General features: G+C 37.3%; 1 protein-coding gene across 2 annotated transcripts in view; it reads left to right on the top strand.

Moving 5' to 3' along the window:
• EIF4E (eukaryotic translation initiation factor 4E) overlaps positions 1-23,259 on the top strand; it is a 48,735-nt gene that overhangs the window by 17,851 nt on the left and 7,625 nt on the right. Inside the window, exons 1-4 of one of the 2 annotated variants that reach the window (XM_073017499.1) lie at positions 578-715; positions 9,376-9,482; positions 19,508-19,603; positions 22,870-22,933. In XM_073017499.1, coding sequence (XP_072873600.1) covers positions 593-715; positions 9,376-9,482; positions 19,508-19,603; positions 22,870-22,933 — 390 coding nt within the window. In that variant the 5' untranslated portion in view covers positions 578-592. Of the gene's footprint in view, positions 1-577; positions 716-9,375; positions 9,483-19,507; positions 19,604-22,869; positions 22,934-23,259 lie in introns of those variants that run through there. The other variant, XM_007999335.3, reaches the window with a different exon arrangement.

The following is a 23,259-nucleotide window of genomic DNA, read 5'->3' as shown; positions in this document are numbered from 1 at the left end:
ACATCTCTACTAAAAATACAAAAAAGTGAGCCAGGTGTGGTGGTGCATGCCTGTAGTCCCAGCTACTCGTGAGGCTGAGGCAAGAGAACTGCTTGAACACAGGAGGCAGAGGTTACAGTGAGCCGAGATCATGCCACTGCACTCCAGCCTGTTTGACAGAGAATCTGTCTCAAAAAAAAAGAATCTATCCAAGTTTAAAATTGTTTATTTGAAGATCAGAAATGCAAGTGTGAACTGTTGGGATTTTTTTTAAATTAATATGTTTAAGTATAGTTTGCTGACTATCCAGAAATATATAGCTCAGCAAACTTAATCATGTCGATTCACTCGTGAGTTTAGTGCTACTTATTAATTTTGATCAAGTACTTAGGTTATTTAAATAAACAGCTATTGAATTTTTATAGTATTTTTGGGCACTGCACAATTTGTACACATCATCACAACTCTTTAATAATCCAGCTACCAGTGATTTTTTGTTATTGTTTAGATGCCATTTTATATTAATTGAAAAGCACTTTAAGAAGTACTGTCTTTTGAATCATAATTGATACATGATGTCTCAGGGTCTTTTACGTGAAAAAATTTTTTCCATATGAGCAGTGTTTTAATGTTGAAAGATTTGTATTTTGCTAAATCTCCATGTGTTGTTTTTTTACTTCAACTTTCTAGGTTAAGGGAGGAGTACAAAAGTCATAGTTTTGATCCTTTATTACAGGTAAGGAAGACCTGCAAAATCCACAGCCACATTTTCATGAGTGATGCCATATTAGCTGGTATTCCTTTACTGTAAATATATGTTTCAAAGCTAAAACCAAAACAGTTTAATAGAGGCAACTTTTCAGTGTTTTACCAAATTTTTTATTCCTTACAAGACAGGTGGTAAGACTATAGTTGTTCTTGTGTACTAGTTAATTAATTACACTAATTTACATATGGGAGGGTGCTGTGAGGAAATGCATGGTTTCTTGAAAAGAACTGCGGACTGACAGCCACCTCCTACATGGTTACCCTGGCTCTTTGTCCCACCCTTCTCATGGTGCTTGAGGGACCATGGCTAATCCTGGCCTGAGACAAATTAAGACTACTGTGGTGAAGCAGTTGGTCAAAAAAAAAGTGATGCATGAAAAAGAAGCAAAACAACAAGAAGAAAAAAAAAAGAAAGCTAAAGATAGTGAAAATGATGCCATTAAAAAGCAGGCAGAAATTCTGCAAGAATCCCAGGTGATAAGCTCTGATTGCCAGCACAGGTTGGAAGCTGCATAGTTCTTTGGCGGATGTTAGAAAGTGAAAAAGACTTGAAAAAGGCTGAGGAATATAAAGAACATTTAGTACTGGATTCAGTGAAGTTAGAAGGCTGAAACTTTCCTGTACAGAATGTTTTTTGCATTAAATCATGGGGTCCAGTTTACATTTCGTTATTTTTGACCACTGCTGTGTGTTCAAGTGTGAAAACGTGATTCTTTTTATGTGATTGTATACATTTCTTTGCCTGATTTAATATGTCAAATGAAGGACAAAACTGAGAACTGAGTGGATACTACAAAGGAACAGAAAAGTATGAAGTCTCTTTACATATTTCAATTAAATAATATTCTCATTAAAGTTATTTGTACACATAAAAGAGGTTTTTACTTACACTTACCTGTATATGTGAGATATTTGACCAATGGGTATTTAGGGTCCTGTTGTGCATAATAATACAAACTCACTATATAGTTGCTTTTTTTTCCTGGTGGTGGATTTTTTTTGTGTGTCTGGGAGGAAGGGTGAGTTGTACCATTCATGCCTCTTTTACTAGTTTACTGGCAGTGATGTGCATTGGCAAGATGAGCAAAGGTGTTGAGCCTGAGGCTGTAGAGCAGAGCACAGTGTATATTATAGACTTATGTTGCCTAGAAAGAGAATCTTTGTAACCATATAATTTATTATTCAGTCCTGGCCACCTTTGGGAGTGAATGAGAGTTCTATTAACAATTATACTGAAACAACAAACAGGTAGAACTAGGACATGTGGTGTTCTTAGCCGTAAACCCTGGTAGTCCCGGATTTAAATGACATGTTTACTTTTCCAGGACTTCAGATTTGTCTGAAGAGTGGAGAGAATAATGGTTGTTTCACAGGATCATGAATATTGACTAGATTGAGATGATTTATAGTATGTTGAGGTAGTATGTATGCAAATAATGTAGCACATGGCCTGGTAGTCGCTGCTTAGTAAATGTTACCTATCAAGTAAAAACTCACAGTTTGGATGAGGTGTGAGCTTTTCAAAATCATAAAGCACCACCTTTTTATGTTCTTACTGTGTCTATCTGTCCTTCTGCTCATTATTTCATACCTTTATTTAATATCGTGCCTTCAGTTTACTAGAATGTTGTATTAGTACCTTGTAGGAATAATTGCAGCTGTCTTTGAAATATGTAGCATTTACATTTCTAGTATGGACACAGCTGGTCTTTCCAGTTCAGCTATAGAAAGTGAAGGAAGGGGGAATATAAGGAAGTGCCACTGAATATGGGTCACCAGTCATGTTGTTACCCATTATTTGATGCTATAGCATTGACTGAACACATTTATTTTGTGTCATCAGGAAGGGGGAGAGTGTTGGTATCAGAATTATTTAGGTGTGGTAATAGTCATCTGGGTAGTTACTTCTAAGTTAATCACGAGTTCTTTCTCTTTCCATATCCCCACTTACTGTGTATATGATTGGGGGTGTGGGGAAGGTCTGGTATAAGGATTTGAGGATAGATAGAAATTATTGAGCCAGGACAAAAATTTAGAGAGCATACCCTAGGTAGTTTAGGTTACTACTCCCTGTTCAGTATATTACTGGGATATGAATGTTAGTGATTTATCTTCTATTGTTCTTGAAATTTCCTCATCTTAAAATTTAAAGGACTAGCCGAACTTCTTCCAGAGTTTGAAGTCTAGTTCAGCATGCCACATTTACTCAGCTCTTACCTTTCTGAACTCTTATATTAATGTCATCTCAAGTACTGATTGCTAATGGTAACTGACAGTTATTGATCACTTAAGTGCCAGACTCTTGGATTGTTGATTAAAACCTACACAGCACTTTTTACAAGGGAAGAAACTGATCCTTACATGGGTTTTAAGGACTTGCCCTAGATCACTTAAATAATCCCTGTTGCTCTCTGAAAATTTTCTCCTATCATACTCATCTTAAGACTTAAAGAACTCATCAAATTGAGATTAGAGGTGGATCCAGACTGTGTTGTTGAGATACCCATTTTGCAATATGGCTCCTAGTGCACCAGGGATTGGTAAACCTGGGATTTCTTTTTCTGTTATCAGAGGAAAACTGTAGTAGTGAAGTCAGAGCCTGGTATACAGATACCTGGTATATATATAGATGGTATGTGAATAAATGTGCCTGATACATAATTTCTTTCTTCCTCTAGCCCCTTTTTTTGTGCTTTATTTTGATGCTTGATTTCAATGTCCTTTATGCTATTCCTTGGTAATAAATAGTTCAGCTCAATGCTACATTTTAGCCATTCATGAGGCCAAAGATATGATGCCTTCAGTACAGAAAAGGGGAAATATGGTATCTGGGAGTACCTTTAAAAGTAGGAAAAGTAGGTTTCTTCACTTGAATGTTACTTTAAAATGACTTTATATTGCATTAATCGTTATTGTTCTGGGAGGAATACCTATATCTACATATATCAGAAAAAATTTAGGAAGGAGGAAAGTGATAAATATAATTTAAAAAATTTTTTGTCTTTCTAAAACAAATCATATAAAACAATTCAGCATAGTGTCTGGCCATACAGTTTGCTCTGAATAAAAATTTGCAGAATGGCAAGCCAGGTAACTGCTTAAAATTTTTAGCTACTTTATAAAAAGCAATCCTTGTTTTGCATTTCTCATGTACCAGACAGTTTAAATGCTTTTGTTTTTTAATTCATTTAATCCCCATGGTGATCCTAGGAGATAAATGTCACAATGCCCATTTTAAGATGAGGAAATTGAGGCCACAAAAGTTACTTGCTCTGAATTTACAGCTGTGAATGGCAGAGCTGGGATTCCAACATGGGGAACGTGGCTCTAGAGGGTGTGATCTGAAGCAGTGCATCTCATATTCTGACGACAAACTGGTTTGTGTTTGTTTTTAAATTTTCATTTAATTTAATTTTTTAGAGACAGAGTCTTACTCTGTCAGCCAGGCTGGAGTGCAGTGGTGCTGTCTTAGCTCACTGCAGTCTTTGAACTCCTGGGCTCAAGTGGTGCTCCTTTTTTGGCCTCCTGGGCTCAAGAGATCCTCCTGCTTTGGCCTCCCAAGGTGTTGGGATTACAGGGGTGAGCCACCATGCCTGGTCTTTTCTTTTTTTAAAATTTCTAATATAATACTTTTGTAAAATTATAAAGATGAAGACATGCATACAAAATGTAAGCCTGAATTTGATAGTTTCAGCAGATAAAAAATTGTCAAATTGCTACAAATTTCCGAAGTGTTTACTTTGCATTTCTATACTTAACCTCACTGTCAACCATAACCAGTTTGTGGACCAGTAGTAGTAATAACCAATACCTTGAGTTATTGGTTCAAACCATTAACCAGTGCCTAGGGGGACTACTGATTATTACATACTTCAAATAAGGTGTTGGGTGGTTTGTCTTAACCCGGAAAAAAAATTTTTGGAAGTTCCTGTGAGTAAATATTTGTTGAATGAAGGTAATGGAGGACACAAATGGGGTGTTCTCAGGGGGAAGGCTCATCATTATTTCTAGAAGAAATGGTTTATATGTGTATTTGGGTTGAGAATTGCTTAGAAATCTTGAATGTTCAAAACCGTGGAAAAGCGCATCATGGTTTTGAAATTTAAGCAATGTAGACTTGAACATGATGAGAACAATCTAAAGTTTAGTCAGATTTATTGAAAACATCGCAGAATGATGCTAGATCTGGGAAATTATTTACCTCTATAATATTAGGATTGTCCCATAAGATTAATATTATACCTGTGCTAATTTTTGCAGAATGTAGTGAAAAGCTACCTGACATTCTTTGCAGCCAGTTGTTAGACTTTTCTTGCCCTTGCTTGGTTTTTTTCTTCACTTTCAACTTTCTCTTGTTGCTATGACAGTTTATTCAGCCCTGGGTTTGCTAAATTACAATACTGAACATTTTTATTTGAAGCTGATAAACTGAGCAAATCTTAAACCAGGTTTAATACTTTGCTCTCAAATTGGTTATCTTTTTCTGTTCCCTTACTTGCCATTTGTATTTAATCTCTTTGACCTTCTGGTTAATGGCTTTCATTGCCCCCAAGATGAAAGCTACACTTTTAGCCTGACCTCTGAGGCCTTTAACAATCTCACTCCAACCTACCATTCTAGCTCTGGTTTCACGAACCCTCTCTTTCAGCCACATTGGTTACTACCTGGATGAACACAGCACCATCCCATGGCCTCGCTCTTACTCCCTATTCTACCCACCTAAAATGTGTTACACAATGCTTTTTCCAGGGAAGATTGCCTATTTTAGGTTAAAAATGTGTTTGATTACTTTGAGATTAGCCATAATCTGCTAAATTAGCCTTTACTTTTTTGTCCAGATAGTTTATAAACCTAGAAATGTTAGTCATTTAATTTTTTTCCTTTTAATTCCTCAGTAGAACCTGAGATTGGTCATTTAGAATGTAATTTCCAGTGAAATTTGCTCATTGAGAAAACACCAGCCTAAGAGAGTAGAGAGAGGAATATGGTAGGATTTTGCAGTAGAGTTTTGTTTTTAAACTGAATGCAAACTTAAAACTATTTAGTGTCTATAGGAAGCCACCTTAAAAATAAGGTTATATATCTTAAAATAGAACTTGTTTCTTGAACTATTTTTTAGTTCCCATATAGATCATACAAAAAGAAGACTGTCTATGCCCAATAAAAATTTTTATGGTATTTCACATCATTTGTTTGAAAATCTAATATGTTTATATAATTAAAAGTGAAGACTAAAGATTTTAAATTAGTATACTTACTGATTCGTACATACACACACATTTCAAAATGTGTAGCTCCTTTTTTAAGTTGTTGGAAAAGTACAAAATTATGTGTCCTTCTTTGTTTTGTTTTGTTTTGTTTTGAGACGGAGTTTTGCTCTTGTTGCCCAGGCAGGAGTGCAGTGGCACGATCTCTGCTCACTGCAATTTCTGCCTCCTGGGTTCAAGCAATTCTCTTCCTTCAACCTCCCAAGTAGCTGGAATTACAGGCACACGCCACTGCGCCCAGCTCATTTTTGCATTTTTAGTAGAGATGGGGTTTCACCATGTTGGCCAGGCTGGTCTTGAACTCCTGACCTTAGGTGATCCACCTGCCTTGGCCTCCCAAAGTGCTGGGTTTACAGCACTGAGCCACCGTGCCTGGCCAATTATGTGTTCTTAATATGAAGACTAGTATCAGTTACTTACAGTGCGACTTTTATTTTAATTCAAAATAACACTTTTAAAATTCTAGGAACTGGATATGTTTTTCCTGAGTGATAACTTGCTTTTAATTCCTATATGTCCAAAGATTTTATGCCATCTTAGTCTTTCATCATTTTCCCAATAATGAAAAGAATGGAATAACATAAAAGAAGGGAAAGTGCTACATTATTTTGGACACCTTAAACTTGTAATTAGTCATATTGTAATTCACTGTTTATGTGCTGCTGAGGTGAAAGGTTTAAATAAGTGTTGTGAAAGTATGGTTTATAGTGAGGATTTTGAGCTTGTGAATAAATATAAGAGAATTTACAGTGCTGTTTAACTTTAAGAGGAAGAATATCTTTTACTGGCATATTCAACATTGAAAACCCCTGTATGCCCAACCTTGTGGTAGGACCATCATTGTGTGAAACCCCAAAACATATTATAAGCATTGCTCCTTTAAACTGTTAATAGTCGTTTATATAGGATATTTACCTTTTCAAGTGCTTATCATTCTTTTTACATCTCCATCTGGGATCTTTTTTCTGCAGGCTGAAGACTTTTCTTTGGTATTCCTTTTTGGATCTGAAAGAGAGAGGATTGTTTCTTTTCCTTTCTTCCTCTTTCTTCAGTGGGTCTCACTGTATTGCTGAAGCTGTTTTCGAACTCCTGGACTCAAGCAGTCCTCTCGCCTTGGCCTCTCAAAGTGCTGGAGTCACAGACATAAGTCCCTGTACCCATTCTACTTATGTTTCACGAATACTGTGCAGTCTCTAGTTTTGGCTCAGCTGTTCTTGTTCTCTGTTAGGCCAACCAGAGTTACACTCTGAAAGTGCCAGTTTAGAAGTTAGCCAAAAACCTGTGAGGGATTTTTACATATATTGAGGAGCCCACTTCTCATCTACAGCAGTTTTTCTCTGGTACCCTGTCCCCTAAAGCCTACCTGCCTGCCAGTCTCTCATTGTTTTCATTGAGACTCCCACTGTCTGCCTGGAAACCCATCATTAATTTTAAGCTAGTGGGATAGGAAATGGCATTCAGCAATTATCATCTGTTTGAACACTTAAATTTACTGGTAAGTAAATGTTGATAAAAATGTTTGGTTTTAAGGCATTAATTACTGTATGTCAATTTTCAGGCCTTAACCATTCTATGTAAACATGTAAATTTATTCAGTTAAGTAATCAAGTCGATAAGTTCCTATTGGGTTAAGTACTGTGATTATTGAGTGAGATCAAGACAGGGTCTCTGTTCTGGGTGACTTTATAGGCTAATAGAAATTCTTATACATGTCATATGTTGATAAGAAAAAACATATCCGTTAGGAGGCCGAGGTGGGAGGATCGCTTGAGCTCAGGAGTTTGAGACCAGCCTGGCCAACATGGTAAGACTTTGTCTATACTAAAAATAAAAAAGAATTAGCCAGGTATCGTGGTGCCTATCTGTAGTCCCAGTTACCCTTGAGACTGAGGCAAGAAGATTGCTTGAGCCAGGGAAATTGAGGCTGCAGTGAGCTATGATTACCCACTGCACTCCAGTCTGGATAACAGAGTGAGACCCCATCTCTAAGAAACATAAAATACAGGAAAACCCATATTCTTTCAAATAAATATTTACCACCTTTCTGCTCTCTGAGGTCTTTTAGATAATAAATATTTGAGTTACATACCTTATTATGTTAACATAGATCTCTATTGTTTGCTGCTTCAGTCTGATTTCTAAACACTTGTTGCATTGCCCTTTTTTTGGTATCAGTCTTTGTCCTAGTGCCTTTCTTTGGCTTTTTTCTTTTGTTGACAATTTATGATAGTGTGAAGAGCTACATGGAAGAATGTGGTGAACACCTGTTTTAAATTACTGTCCCCAGGCTTGTTTTCTTTCTGATATTTTTAGATGACAATGTTAATTATGCCTAGCCTAAAAGAAGATTTAAGTTCAAGCCAATGTCCATCTTGTTAGGGCCCACTGAAAATATTAAGCTGCCAAACTTTTAGGTTACCATAGGGTAAACAGTATGCCATGAAGGTAAGACCTGCATATCATTGACTTGATCACTTTACAAAGCTTTTTTGTCATCATAATATAGTTTTGTTTTGTTTGTTTGTTTTTGAGACAGGGTCTTGCCGTGTTGCCCAGGCTGGTCTTAAACTCCTAGTCTCAAGCAATCCTCCTGTTGATCTCCCGAGTAGCTGGGATTATAGGGACGCACCACTGTGCCCAGTGATATAGTTGTTATACTCTTGAAACTTTAGTTTTAATCCTCTATCCTTCCTGATACCCCCTTCAATACCATATGCAGTATCTCAATATGATGGTATGTTAAGAAAAATAGCAGATTTTCCCAACTTTGTTGCATAGTCTGTGACTGTCTTCCTGGTATTTAAAAAAAAAAAGTGCAAGTGGAAGGGTAACTATAAATATCATTACATTTTCAGATTTGAGAAATCCTTTTCTTTTTGCTCTTAATGAAGAGATATGAGAATAGAGAATGGTTCTTTAGAGGTTGGTCTGGGTGGTCTGTTTTATGAAGCAATCTGCTTTAATTCCTTCTTAAAAAATATCAGTGCCGGGCGTGGTGGCTCATGCCTGTAATCCCAGCACTTTGGGAGGCCAGGGTGGGCGGATCACAAGGTCAGGAGTTCAAGACCAGCCTGACGAACATGGTGAAACCCTGTCTCTACTAAAAATAGAAAAATTAACCAGGCATGGTGGCACACAGCTGTAATCCCAGTTACTCAGGAGGCTGAGGCAGAAGAACTGCTTGAACCTGGGAGGAGGAGGTTGCGGTGAGCCAAGATCGCACGATTGCACTCCAGCCTGGGCAACAGAGAGACTCTTGTCTCAAAAAAAAAAATTATCAGCATGTCAGTTCAGGTTTAGTTAGAATATTGCTGTCATAGATGTCTTAAGAAATTTAATGTTTTATATTATTTTCCACTAGGAAACCACCCCTACTCCTAATCCCCCGACTACAGAAGAGGAGAAAACGGAATCTAATCAGGAGGTTGCTAACCCAGAACACTATATTAAACATCCTCTACAGAACAGGTAAGCTTTCTGACACTTAGGTTTTCTGAGTTAGGCCACAAGGTAAATGGTGAATAGGGCAAGTTTGAAGGCAAAGTTAGATTATGAGACTAGTTTTAGATATGCTAAGGTTGAGGGTTCCATTTTCATTTGGATGACCCATGACCAGCAGACAGTTTCATGTGTGAGTCTTGAGTTCAAAAGGAACTATGTGAGAGATTAGTTTGAAAAGTATTGGTCATAATGGAAGCCACATTAGTAAATAAGTTCCCTTAAGGAGAAGTGCACTTGACTCATGACAAAGACCTGGGATCCTAGCATCACATAGGGGGCTTTTGTTGAAGAAGAATACCTGTGAAGGATGGACATACAAAGACAGTGGTGGTTGCCCAGCATGGTGGCTCTCACCTATAAACCCAGCACTTTAGGAGGTGGAGGCGGGCGGATCACCTGAGGTCAGGAGTTTGAGACCAACCTGGCCAACATGGTGAAACCCCGTCTCTACTAAAAATGCAAAAATTAGCTGGGCGTGGTGGCAGGCGCCTGTAATCCCAGCTGCTTGGGAGGCTGAGGTGAGATAATTGCTTGAACCCAGGAGGTGCAGGTTGCAGTGAACCAAGATCGCGCTCCATCTCACAAAAAAAAAAAAGACAATGGTGGTCATGGAAACCAAGAAGGTGGTTTGTTCTAAGATAGGGTGTAAGGTTATAGCACATGCTAAAAAGGTCAAATGAAGCAAGGTGTCAAAATCCATTGATTTGAACACTCTTGTAAAAGTCCCTACTGACTTAGGAAAAAGTGTTTTAGTGTAGTTCCATAAAACATGGAAAAAAAGATCAGGGCAGTTTGAAGAGTGAATAGGAGATATACAGATGTATAGAGGAAGAACAGGTGACTTGAAGCTGGACTGAGAATGAGAAAGGAGAGCCAGGGAATGTGGAGTTTGAAGATTCGTTGGTTTGTAACTGAGAGAGGAGAGGAAAAGGGTATAGATTAAAATTAGTTAGGTTTTCATAGTTAACAGTGTAGCAGGCAATTGAGTATTAGTTCATTATATGGCTTTTCCCAACTCTTCCCACTCCTTTCCAGTAGATTTGTTTTTATTTATTTTCTGGGGTATGTGAGAATTAACTTGAGTTCACTGAATGCTGATGGTGGGAAGAAAATGGCAGTTTAGAAACATTGTAACAATGTAGAGGAAAGTAAATTGGAATTCTAAGGTTCTTTCAATTCATTTCGTTGTCTTTTTTTGTTTTTATTTACTTTTTTTAGGGCAGACCATTCACTCTCTACTTAAAAGAGTCCACAAATCTATTTATAATTTAGTTTCATTTATTAAAATTTTTTTATGATCTTAATTTTTTAAAAATGTTTCCTTTATTCGTCATGGAAGACCTAGTGAAATAAATAGTTCAAATATGCTGTATGCAGTTTTCTCATAGGAGACCCTTTGGTTCAGTATTTCCTCCAATGAGGAACAAATCAGTTTTTTAGACAATGGAGATTGTCAGCTAGTGGGACATCAGAGGTCAAACAGTCTATAAAGGATAAAATCCTTCCTCAGGAAAGCAATGTACCACATGTATTAGGTTGAACAATTCATTAGTGGCAGTTTTATATAGTTTAACCTAATAGTAGCACCAAAAGCCACATTTTTTTTTTTTTTTCACTTTTTTCAGTGATATAAAACAAACTCTGTATATCTTTTAGCTGTCTGTGAACCGAGTTCTTGGTGTCGCTCTTATTGTGGGGAGAAGTAAAACAAGGCGTATATCCCTCACAGCTTGAATGGAGTCTAAGAAGGGATTCTTAAGTGTCCTCATCAGTTTGGAAAACAAACAAAAAAAAAGTTAAAGCTTAAAATGAAATCCCTGGGGACTTCAGTTTCTCTATAAATTCTACTTTTTGTGTAAAATATCAAGTATCATTTGGAAAAGTACTATGTTTTATGGCTCCAATGTTGGCAGTTTTCTTATTATTCACTTCTTGAGTTTTACTTTTCTTTACTCCCCAGAGTAGTCAATGTTAAATTTGGTTTGTATTCCAGAAGTATTAAATGCACATATGTATACTTTTTAATACAAATGTCTATACGGTTGACTTTTCTGTTTGTATGTGCAGATTATACCTCATAGTTTTAAACTGCCGTCTTTTATTATATTCATGTACAGCCATGTATTTTATTAGGCTTACATTAAGGGCTGTATAGATTTTTCTTTTTACACACAGTGCTGTAATTTACATACTTATATACTTGTGCACTTGTGTGAATATATTTATAGGGTAAAATTTTAGATCTCCTAGAACAAAGATTACCCTTTAACAACTTTTGCGCAGATACTGTTGCATTATTCTGCTTTATTGACTTAGACTTAATAGTTTGAGAGTTCCTGGTTTCTACGTCCTTGCCAACTTGTGTGATTAGTCTTTTAAGTTGTTGCCAATCAGGTCGGTCCCAGTCTGATTTGGGAAAACAATTTCAGTATTTTCAATTTTGCATTTTAAAATTGAAGTTTCAAAATATTTTCATATTGATGATTTGTGGTTTTTATCTAAGGACAGATTATTCAGTTCTTCTGTTTTTTTTTTTTCTTTTGGATTATCTCTTTTTCCCCTACTTTCAAGCTAACAAGTTATGGAATATCTTTTCCAAGTTTATTTCCAAGCATTTTGTATTACCGTGCTAACTCACCCAAGGCAGGGAAGTTGGAGGAGTATTAAGTCAGAAACAGTTTGTCCAAATCATTTGTCTTCTAACATTGACTGTGGAATTACAGGGTTTTTTTTTTTAGAGGTCTTTAGTTTTCATGTAGGCAAATACTGCTTTTCCTTAGTGGTTTCTGGGTTTCATATCAATTTTAGGAAAACTACCACACAATTGAGCTTATTTTTTTTTTTTAACTTTTTAATAGTTGCATAGTAGTCACTTGCATGGATGTACGATATTTTATTTAAATCAGCAGTACTCAAATATTTGGTCTCACCATCCCTTTACACTCTTAAATTATTGAGGACTCTACAGAGCTTTATGTGAGTTTTTATCTATTGTTATTTACTACATTTTTACAGTAAATAATGCTAAGGTGTTTTTTCACATTTAAAAATGAATATATAATTTCACCTGAAAAACTTGAGAAATGTAAAATTATTCGTTTAGAAAATTTATCACATGTTAACATAAATGACATTTTATAATGAAAATAATTATTTGAACTAAAAAATATATATTAGAAAGAATGGCATTTTTGCCATCTTTTTTTTGTTTTGGTTTGGTTTTGGTTTTTGTTTTTTGAGACGGAGTCTCGCCCTGTTGCCCAGGCTGGAGTGCAGTGACACCATTGCGGCTCACTGCCACCTCCGCCTCCGGGGTTCAAGTGATTCTTCTGCCTCAACCTCCCGAGTAGCCAGAACCACAGGCGTGTGCTACCACACCCGGCTAATTTTTATAGTTTTTAGTAGAGATGGGGTTTCACCATGTTGGCCAGGCTGGTCTTGAACTCCTGACCTTGTGATCCACCTGCCTCGGCCTCCCAAAGTGCCGGGATTACAGGCGTGAGCCACCGCGCCCGGCCACATTTTTGCCGTCTTAGAAGTCAACTGGATTTTCATAGCTGTTTCTGCCTTCAGTCTGTGGAGTTAAGATGTTTCACTGGAAGTATAAGAAGACAGTACAGCCTCACACAGGTATTTGGTTGGAAAAGGGAGAATAGTTTTTAAAAGCCTTTAAAAATAATTGTTGATATTATCCTTTGATACACTACTAGGTGTCTTCCCCCCTCCCCTTTTTTCCTGGGACACATGCTCAAGAGATACTGGGTTTCTTAGAGATTAGTTGAAACGTGGAATCTGAAACTATATCCAAGAATTTGTTTCTACTTTGTTACATTAAAATCCATTGGTCTGTCTCACATCTGGAATGGATCTCTTACCTGTGTAAGATTTTTAACATCATACATCGCGTATTTGGAAAATAATTTTTCAGAGAGTTACGCAGATCTTCCAAATGTTGACACATTTTCTTATATAGTATCAAACAATAATAATTCATTAACATTACCTCTAAACTCATTAAGCATCTTTGGCACCTGCCACCATGCCCATCTAATTTTTGTATTTTTAGTAGAGACAGGGTTTCACCCTGATGGCGAGGCTGGTCTTGAACTCCTGACCTCAGGTGATCTGCCCACCTCAGCCTTCCAAAGTGCTAGGATTGTAGGTGTGAGCCACTGTGCCCGGCCCAAAGGCATTCTTATATGAAACTCACATTATTAGTACTGAGAGTTGGTAGTAATAAATGTACAGTGACTACTCGTATAGTTTTGTGTCACTGTCTTGGTTCTTGCTAAAGCACCAGCAGATTTAACTACTATTGCTTTTGCACCATTAGTGCAAATGTGAATACTGAAAAGCAAAGTGACTTCTTAGCATTATTATGAAAATGGATCTTAGGGCCTCCTGCCTGTCTGCAAACCACATTTTGAGAACTGCTGATTTAAATAATTCGTTGTTGATAAACACTTAGGATGTTTTCACATTTTCCAAAACTAAAAACGTCATTTGTTTGTTTTTGGAGACAGGGTCTCACTCTGTCACCCAGGCTGAGGTGGTGTAATCTCGGCTCACTGAAGCCTTGACCTTCTGTGCTCAAGCCATCTTTCCACCCCAGGAATGCATCACCACCCATTTTAGTATATTTTGTAGAGTTGGAGTTTTGCTATTTCCCAGGCTGGCCTTGAACTCCTAGACTCAAACAATTCATCCACCTCGGCCTCACAGAATGCTGGGATTACAGGCATGAGCCAACGTGCCTGGACTTTTTTTTTTTTGAAGAGACATGGTCCCATTCTGTTGCCCAGACTGGGGAGCAGTGGCATGATAATAGCTCACTGTAGCCTCAAATTTCTGGGCTCAAATGACCTTCCTGCATCAGCCTTCTAAGTAGCTAGGTCCATAAGTGTGCACCACCATGCCTGGCTAAGATTTTTTTTTTTTTTTCTTTTTTGGAGAGATGCAGGGTCTTGCTATGTTGCTCAGGCTGTTCCCAAACTCCTCACCTCAAGCAGTCCTCTCCCCTTCTTCTTCCTTGACAGGGTCTTGCTCTGTCACTCACGTTGAAGTCCAGTGGCATGATCATAGCTCACTGCAACCTCAAACTCTTGAGCTCAAGCAATCCTCCCGCCTTGGCCTCCTGGGTAGCTGGGACTGTAGACACTTGCCATCATGCCTAGCTAATTTTTGTTTTTTTGAGACGGAGCGTTTCTCTGTCACCAGGCTGGAGTGCAGTGGTACGATCTCGGCTCACTGCAACCTCCGTCTCCCAGATTCAAGCGATTCTCCTGCCTCAGCCTCCTGAGTAGCTGGGACTACAGGTGCGTGCCACCACGCCCAGCTAATTTTTATATTTGTAGTAGAGATGGGGTTTCACCATGTTGGCCAGGATGGTCTCCATCTCTTGACCTCATGATCCACCCACCTTGGCCTCCCAAAGTGCTGGGATTACAGGCGTGAGCTGCCGCACCTGGCCCATGCCTGGCTAATTTTTTAAATGTCTAGTAGAGGCGATCTCTCACTATGTTGCCCAGGCTGGTCTTGAGCTCCTGGGCTTAAGTGTTCTTCCTGCCTCAGCCTTCTAGAGTGCTGTTATTGCAGATGTGAGCCACCTCGCCTGGCCTCGTAGATCTTTATGTGTTTAAATGGCTGGGTGCAGAGTTTTTTTGTTTTGGAATTTATTTTTAGAAATTCAGAGTGTAGTACTTGACCTCGTTGGGGGTTTTCTTGCATTTTCTTTTTCTTTTTTATTGATAATGGGGTGGCAGTTGCTGACAAATTATCAAGTACATGTTGAAATGCATCTCATTTTTCTGTCTAGGTGAGGTTACTGAGTATTAATTATGGGATTATGAAATACATATTCAATTTGGAAGGCTCTTCAGACAACATTTGTGTTGATGAGAAAATGAAATTTCCCTTTGACTTTCCTTTGGTATTGTAATCAGAGAATATTCAGTTTAATTCTTCTAAAGGAGAATGATCTTGGCAATCATCTTGGGATAAAGTGTAACTTTAATGTTCCACGAGTTTATCTTCAAGGCATTAGAGAAAATATTATACAGGCATACCTCATTTTACTGTGCTTCACAAATCATGCCTTTTCTATAAATTGAGGGTTTGTGGAAATCCTGTGTCAAGCAGTTCTGTTGATGTCATGTTTCCAATGGCATGTGCTCACTTGGTGTCTCTGTCACATTTTGGTAATTCTCAATGGTATTTCAAACTTTCTTGTATCTGTTATGATCTGTGATCAGTGATCTTTGATGTTGCTATTGTAACTGTTTTGGGGTGCCATGAATATTGGCCATATAAGACGGCCAACTTAATTGATAAATGTTGTATGTGTTCTGAATGCTCCACTGACTGGCCATTCCCATCTCCTTGTCCTTGGGTCTACCTATTCCCTGAGACACAACAATATTGAAATTAAGCCAATTAATAGCCCTACAATGGCCCCTACATTTTACAGTGAAAGGAAGAGTTGCATGTCTCTCACTTTAAATCAAAAGCTAGAAATGATTACACTTACGAGGAAGACATGTCAAAAGCCAACACAGGCCAAAAGCTAGGCCTTTTGCACCAAATAAGTTAGCCAGGTTGTAAAAGCAAAGGAAAAATTCTTGAAGGAAATCAAAAGTTCTGCTCCAGCAAACACATGAATGATAAGAAAACAAAACAGCCTCATTGCTGATGCGGAGAAAGTTCAAGTGGTCTGGGTAGTAAATGAAACCAGCTACAACATTCCTTTAAGACAAAGCCTAATCCATAGCAAGGCCCTAACTCTGTTCAATGTTATGAAGGCTGAGAGAGGTGGGGATGCTGCAGAATAAAAGTTGAAAGCTAACAGAGGTCAGTTATAAGATTTAAGGAAAGAAGTCACCCCCATAAAAGTACAAGGTGAAGCAGCAAGGGCTGATGTAGAGATTGCAGCAAATTATCCAGATCTCGCTAAGGTAATTGATGAAGGAAGTTTACACTAAAAACAGATTTTCAGTGTAAACAAAACAACCTTCTACTGGAAGAAGATGCCATCTAGGACTTTGCTAGCTAGAGAGAAATCAGTGCCTAGCTTCAAACTACAAAGGACAGGCTGATTCTTGTTAGGGGATCTTGCAGTTGATGACTTTTAAGTTGAAGCCAGTGCTCATTTACCATTCCCAAAATCTTAAGAATCCTTAAGAATGATGCTAAATCCATTCTGCCCATGCTCTGGAAATGGAGCAGCAAAGTCTGGATGACAGTGCATCGATTTATAGCATGGTTTACTGAATACTTTAAGCCTACTGTTGAAACCTACTGCCCAGAAAAAAGTTTCCTTTCAAAATATCACTGCTCATTGATGATGCACCTAGTCACCCAAGAGCTCTGACGGAGATGAATTGTTTTCATGCCTCTTAACACAGCGTACTTTCTGCAGCCTATGGAGCAGCAAAGAGGAATTTTGACTTTCAAGCCTTACTATTTATTAATAAGAACTATATTTCATAAGGCTATAAATGCTGTAGATAGTGATTACTTTGATGGATCTGGACAAAGTAAATTGAAAACCTTCCAAAAGGATTCAGCATCCTGAATGTCATTAAGAACATTCATGATTCATGGAAGGTCAGAATATCAACATGAACAAGATTTATTCCAGCCTGTATTGATGACTTTGAAGGGTTCAAGACTTTAGTGGAAGAAGTCACTGCGGATGTGGTGCAGAGAGCGAGAGATGTACAGTAAGAAATGGAGCCTGAAGATGTTACTGAATTGCTGCAGTCTCATGAGAAAACTTGAATGGATAAGGAGTTGCTTCTTATGGGTGAGCAGAAAAAAAGGTTTTTTGAGATGGAATCTATTCCTGGTGAAGATGCTGTGAACATTGTTGAAATGACAAAGGATTTTAGAATATTACGTAAACCAAATTGATAAAGCAACTGCGGGGTTTGGAAGGATTGACTCCAATTTTGAAAGAAATTCTACTGTGTAAAATGCTTACAAACAACATTGCATGCTACAGAGAAATCTTTTGTGAAATGAAGTCAATCAGTGTGACAAACTTCATTGTTGTCTTAAGAAATTGCCACAGCCACCCCAATCTTCAGCAATCACTACTATGATCAGTCAGCAGCAATCAACAAGTGAAGACCCTCCATCAGCAAGATTACCACTTTCTGTAGGCTCAGATGATCATTAGCATTTTTAGCAATAGAATTTTTAATTAAGGTATGTACTTTTTGTTTTTTAGACATAATGCTGTTTCAGACATAATGTAGACCATAGTGTAGTGTAAACATAATTTTTATATGCACTGGGAAACCAAAAAATTTGTGTGACTCTCCATAAAGATAGTTCCTTTATTGTGATACTCACTTTATTATGATGATCTAGAACTGAACTCACAATATATCCAAGGTATGCCTCTATATATAATGTTAGGTATATATAAGCTATTATATATTATGTAGGAATAAAACTATTTTAAGAGAAGTATCTACAGATATATTAAAACTAGTATACGTTATTTCAGTACATATCTATGCAGCATTACTCAATCTTTATTATTTTCCCAGTTAGGTGTTTGATTAAATATAGAGTCACATTTAATAGTTTCCCCACTCCTGGCACTCTCGTTTCTTCTTGGCTAATTTGTTCCTCTGAGAAATATCAGCCATCCTGTTTCTTGCCTTCTTTTTTTTTTTTTTTGGAGACAGTTTCCTTCTGTTGCCCTGGCTGGAGTGCTGTGGCACAACCTCGACTCATGGCAACCTCTGCTTCTTGAATTCAAGTGATTCTTGTGCCTCAGCTTCATGAGTAGCTGGAATTACAGACATATACCACAATGCCTGGCTAAATTTTTTTTGTATTTTTAGTGGAGACCAGGTTTCACCATGTTGGCTAGGCTGGTCTCGAACTTCTGACCTCACGTGATCCGCCCACCTCAGCCTCCCGAACCCTTGCCTTCTTTTACAGTTTAAGTGTTTCTGCTGTGTTTTTTTTTTTTTTTTTTTTTTTGGAAATGGAGTTTCACTCTTGTTGCCCAGGCTGGAGTGCAGTGGCGCGATCTCAGCTCACCACAGCCTCCTGCCTGAGCCTCCCAAGTAGCTGGGATTACAGGCATGTACCACCATGCCTGGCTAGTTTTGTATTTTTCGTCGAGACAGGGTTTTTCCATGTTGGTCAGGCTGGTCTTGAACTCCCAACCTTAGGTGATTCACCCACCTCAGCCTCCCAAAGTGCTGGGATTACAGGTGTGAGCCACCCGCACCCAGCTCTGCCGTGTTTTTCTTAAATAATTGTGCTTGCTTATCTCTGTCATAGCACTTAGCACACTGTAGTTGTCTCTCTGCCTCATCTCTGTGAATTCCGTTGAGTGATGAGTTTCAGTGTATCTTGGGTCCCTAGGTATAGCAGAGAATCTGTTATGTAGTAGACATAAAATACATATTTTTTAAATGAAAGAAATGGAGAACTCTCATTATTTGCCACTGGAATAACAACTAGCATTTTACTTTTTTTTCCTAAATTTTTGTGGTAAACTTAAAATGTACTGTGTTAACTATTTGTAAGTGTACAGTTCAATTAATGTTAAGTACTTTCTGCAACCAATTATTGTACAACTAATCTCCAGAACTCTTGTTCATCTTCCAAAACTCTGTAAACTCTGTAACCCTAAACTCCCTTCTCCTTGGTTAGTGGCAATCACCATTCTTTTTGTTTCTGTGAATTTGACTTCTTATCCCTCATAAAAGTGGAATCATATAGTATTTATCTTTTTTTTGGAGAGGGGCTGGCTTATTCACTTAATGTCCTTAGCTTCCCCTCATGTTTTATCAAGTGTTAGAATTTCCTTCATCAGGGCTTTTTAGTATTCCATGGTGTATATATATACATTTTTCATTCACCTGTTGATGAACAATTGGGTTGCTTATACCTTCTGACTGTTGTGAATAATGTTGCTTTTAACATGGGGATGCAGCTACCATTTTTTGACATTGACTTTTTATTTTTAGATGGGCACTCTGGTTTTTTAAAAATGATAAAAGCAAAACTTGGCAAGCAAACCTGCGGCTGATCTCTAAGTTTGATACTGTTGAAGACTTTTGGGCGTAAGTAACCATTTGTTTTAGTATGTTGGTTTTTTTATTAGTTGTGTAGTTTATTTTTAGGTCGAATTCACAAAATGAAGTGTGAGGTAAACAGTTAATGAATGTTCGTCTATTTTTTTTATCTCCTCACAAAAGTTTGAACTGGTGATTATGCTTTGTTAGTTTTACAAAGCTTCAATCTTGTCATCCCTTAGCCCTGATTATTCTGTTTCTTGTCCTGAGATATCCTTAGCTCAAGAATGCTTTATTGCCCTTAGAACTTTTGACAACTAGTTGGAACTTGTTCCTCTCTCGGTTGCCAAGGTAAATTTGCCTCATAACTGGGTATTCCAGTGCATTGTTGGGTTCTCATTTCTGCAAACTGTTTTCAGTGCAACATCTGGAATTTCCTGTACCAGAGATTTTACGATATCAAAGGTTGAAGTGTTCAGAATTCAGAGTTTGTCAAGGGAATGCCAGTATCTATCATGATACTTTATTCATTTCATTATACTTTGATCAACCTCAAGAAGAATAGTTGAAATATTTTTGAAATTTTGTTTCTGTATAAGCAGAAAGTTAAGAATTGGGATCATCAACTTTTGCATGACCTCAAAACAAAATTTAAGGCTGAGCTCAGTGGCTCATGCCTGTAATACTAATACTTTGTGATGCTGAGGCAGAAAGATCACTTGCGGCCAGGAGTTCAAGACCAGCCTGGTCAACATGAGTCCCTGTTTCTCTATAAAATAAATAAAATTAAAAATTGTAAAGTCTATTTCAAGAAGTTTTGATTATTGATTCTCTTAAAAACAAAGTTAATCCAGTGTGTCAAATTTACTTGGAGAATGAGTAGGGAGGTACTATGTGAGACCCTGAAAGGCAAAACTTTTTAATAAGTGCTTTAAATTACCTAGCAGTTATTTAAATATTCTAACTTATACATCTTTTTTTAGGATCATATACATGCTGAATTAGTGATGCTACTCTTATGTTTTAATGTAACCCCCTCAAGATATTCTGCTCATACAAAGGAATAGATTGTGGTATAAAATTTATACATATATACATACATCTTCAACAGCAGAAACATTTTTGTCTGTATTTCCAGTGCTTGACTTCTAATAGGTATTTTGTATTCATTTGTGTTGCTGAAAAAAGCAAAGCATACAGTTAAAACTATAAACTTTGAGAGTATTTGAGAACATTCATTTGAGAGTAAACTTTGAGAGTATTTATTTTTTATTAAAAGCATTACACTTAATAGTAACTACATTTAAGGCCTAATAATTTATAGGTGTCTAGTTGTCTAGTTAAACTAGGATTATTCTTTGCCCGTCATCAAAACATCAAGTAGTTTTTCTTCTCTAATTGTGTTTATTCAGAACTCTTAAATAACTCTTCTGCACCAAAAAAAGCTCTTCATTCTCCTACAGAGGAAAAGGAAGGCTTGAGCCATGTTCCCCAATCAGTTTTGCATTTATCTAGTTTGTTTGGCTTTTACCAGTTTACGTAATTGTACCAATTAGAACAGTGCCTCCACACTTCAGTTATGTGTAGTCAGTGTCATTGCATAGTAGATTTTTATACCATAATTTAGAGATATGAAGGATTTTTCAATTTTCTGTAAATGTGTGGGCCACTTCCTAATTTCTGGCTTTTCTAGCAAATTTATTACAAATAACCATTGAGTCCCTTTGTATTTATCCAGACTGCAGAGTCTTAGGATTCTGTTTAGGTGTGCCATTATAAATTCTCATTATGGACTTACTTGAGAGACCTTTGAGCACCACGGAAGAGAAAGGAGGCAGCAAAAAGAAAAATATTTTATTGAAGTTCGTTCCCACAATATCCATTTATTTTATGAAATTAGTAGTGCTAATTTTATAGTCACTTAGTATGCAGGCTTTTTTTGTTGCCTAGGGGAGGCTGTCATAGATGATGTAGTTGTGAGTTACCATGAGGTGTAGTGACTCACAAACCTTATGTGATCTTAGGTTGTCTCACCTAAACTATTATTTGTGTGTTATACTATGGAATTTCATTTAAAGAATGCCAACTTCTGTCTTAAATCTTTTTTTTTTTTTTTTTTTTGAGATGGAGTCTAGCTCTGTCACCAGGCTGGAGTGCAATAGGGCAATCTCGGCTCACTGCAACCTCCACCTCCCAGGTTCAAGCGATTTTTCTGCCTCAGCCTCCCAAGTAGCTGGGATTACAGGCGCATGCCATCACGCCCGGTTAATTTTTGTATTTTTAGTAGAGACGGGGTTTCATCATGTTGGTCAGGCTGGTCTGGAACTCCTGACCCCGTGATCCGCCTGCCCCAGCCTCCCAAAGTGCTGGGATTACAGGTGTGAGCCACAGCGCCCGGCTCTTAAATCTTTTCCTGAAATATTCCCAGATGGGGTTAATATAGCACCAGGAGAACCAGACTAAGGATAATAGAATCATCCATGGTCTGTAGACGCAGCTAAGTTCATTATTTCTGCCATCTAATATTGGAGACAGGCAAAAGATTCTTAAGAGTTGCCAATTTTTAAATCAATTTTGCTGTAAAAGACTACAGGAGATCAAATGGTCTAAGCCTCCTGCCTTCAGGCAAGCAACTAAGTCATTGCAAATGTTATTCTGCTATTTGATATTTGGGAAATAGTTTAGAAATACAGACTGCAGGGTTCTATCTCATATTTAGGTGATTATAATCCCAAGAGGTAGGGCTTGGAACTATATTTATTTATTTATTTATTTTTCTAAAATCAGTTTTAAAATGATTATTATGTTGAATAACCAGTGACAATTTGTGGTGTTTGGGAACCATTGATCTATTTTACTCTTGGATACCCTCGAGGATAATAATCAACTGTTTCAGTCATGCAATCCTGATGGTCAGGAAGTTCATCTTTTCTGTTATTATTTTTTTATGTTTGTGAAAAAACTGTTGATTAACTTCAGAAATTACTTCATCTACTTAAAGCCACCTTATACCTCTCCTCTCAGTTTCTTATATATATACATATGTATGCACTGAGTTAACTAACATATAAAATATATTTTTGTCAGAGCAGTCACTAGAAATTTTTTGAAAATTATACCTTTCATCTAAAGTTGATTATTTAACTGCTTTTAAGATCTGTTTTGTCCATTTCAGAAATTGACTCCTTAGAAACAAGTAAACATGAACTTTTATCTGTTTATTTTCATCATATGTTCTAAATGTATATGTATGTAAGCACCTGAACTCTATATTACATGTTCTGTGTTTTTAATTGTTACTTTCTTTTACCTAGTCTGTACAACCATATCCAGTTGTCTAGTAATTTAATGCCTGGCTGTGACTACTCACTTTTTAAGGTATGCTTAATTGGTGATTTTATATATTTATTATAGGACTGGGCCATTTGGTATTCATTAAGAAATCTTGCCATAAACTTAGGAATACTTGATAGTGTGAAGAACAGGCTGATAATTTAATTGGCTATAGTATGCTTTAATATCAATATATCTTACTCTATTTGTTTATAAAAATTGAGAGAGAGTTATTCTGTGGGCACATACTGAGATTGATTTTGATGAGAGCTTTGATTTTCCAGTCTACTCCTTTTTATATTTGAGCAGACTAAGTTTATCAAGCATTCTTAACCTTAGGAGCATGGGTCCTTGGAATACTTATTATTGGG

This window comes from Chlorocebus sabaeus, chromosome 7 (assembly GCF_047675955.1).
Source record: "Chlorocebus sabaeus isolate Y175 chromosome 7, mChlSab1.0.hap1, whole genome shotgun sequence".
Lineage (NCBI taxonomy): Eukaryota > Metazoa > Chordata > Mammalia > Primates > Cercopithecidae > Chlorocebus > Chlorocebus sabaeus.
The sequence above is the reverse complement of the archived record's forward strand: the minus strand, read 5'-3'. Positions and strand labels throughout refer to the sequence as shown.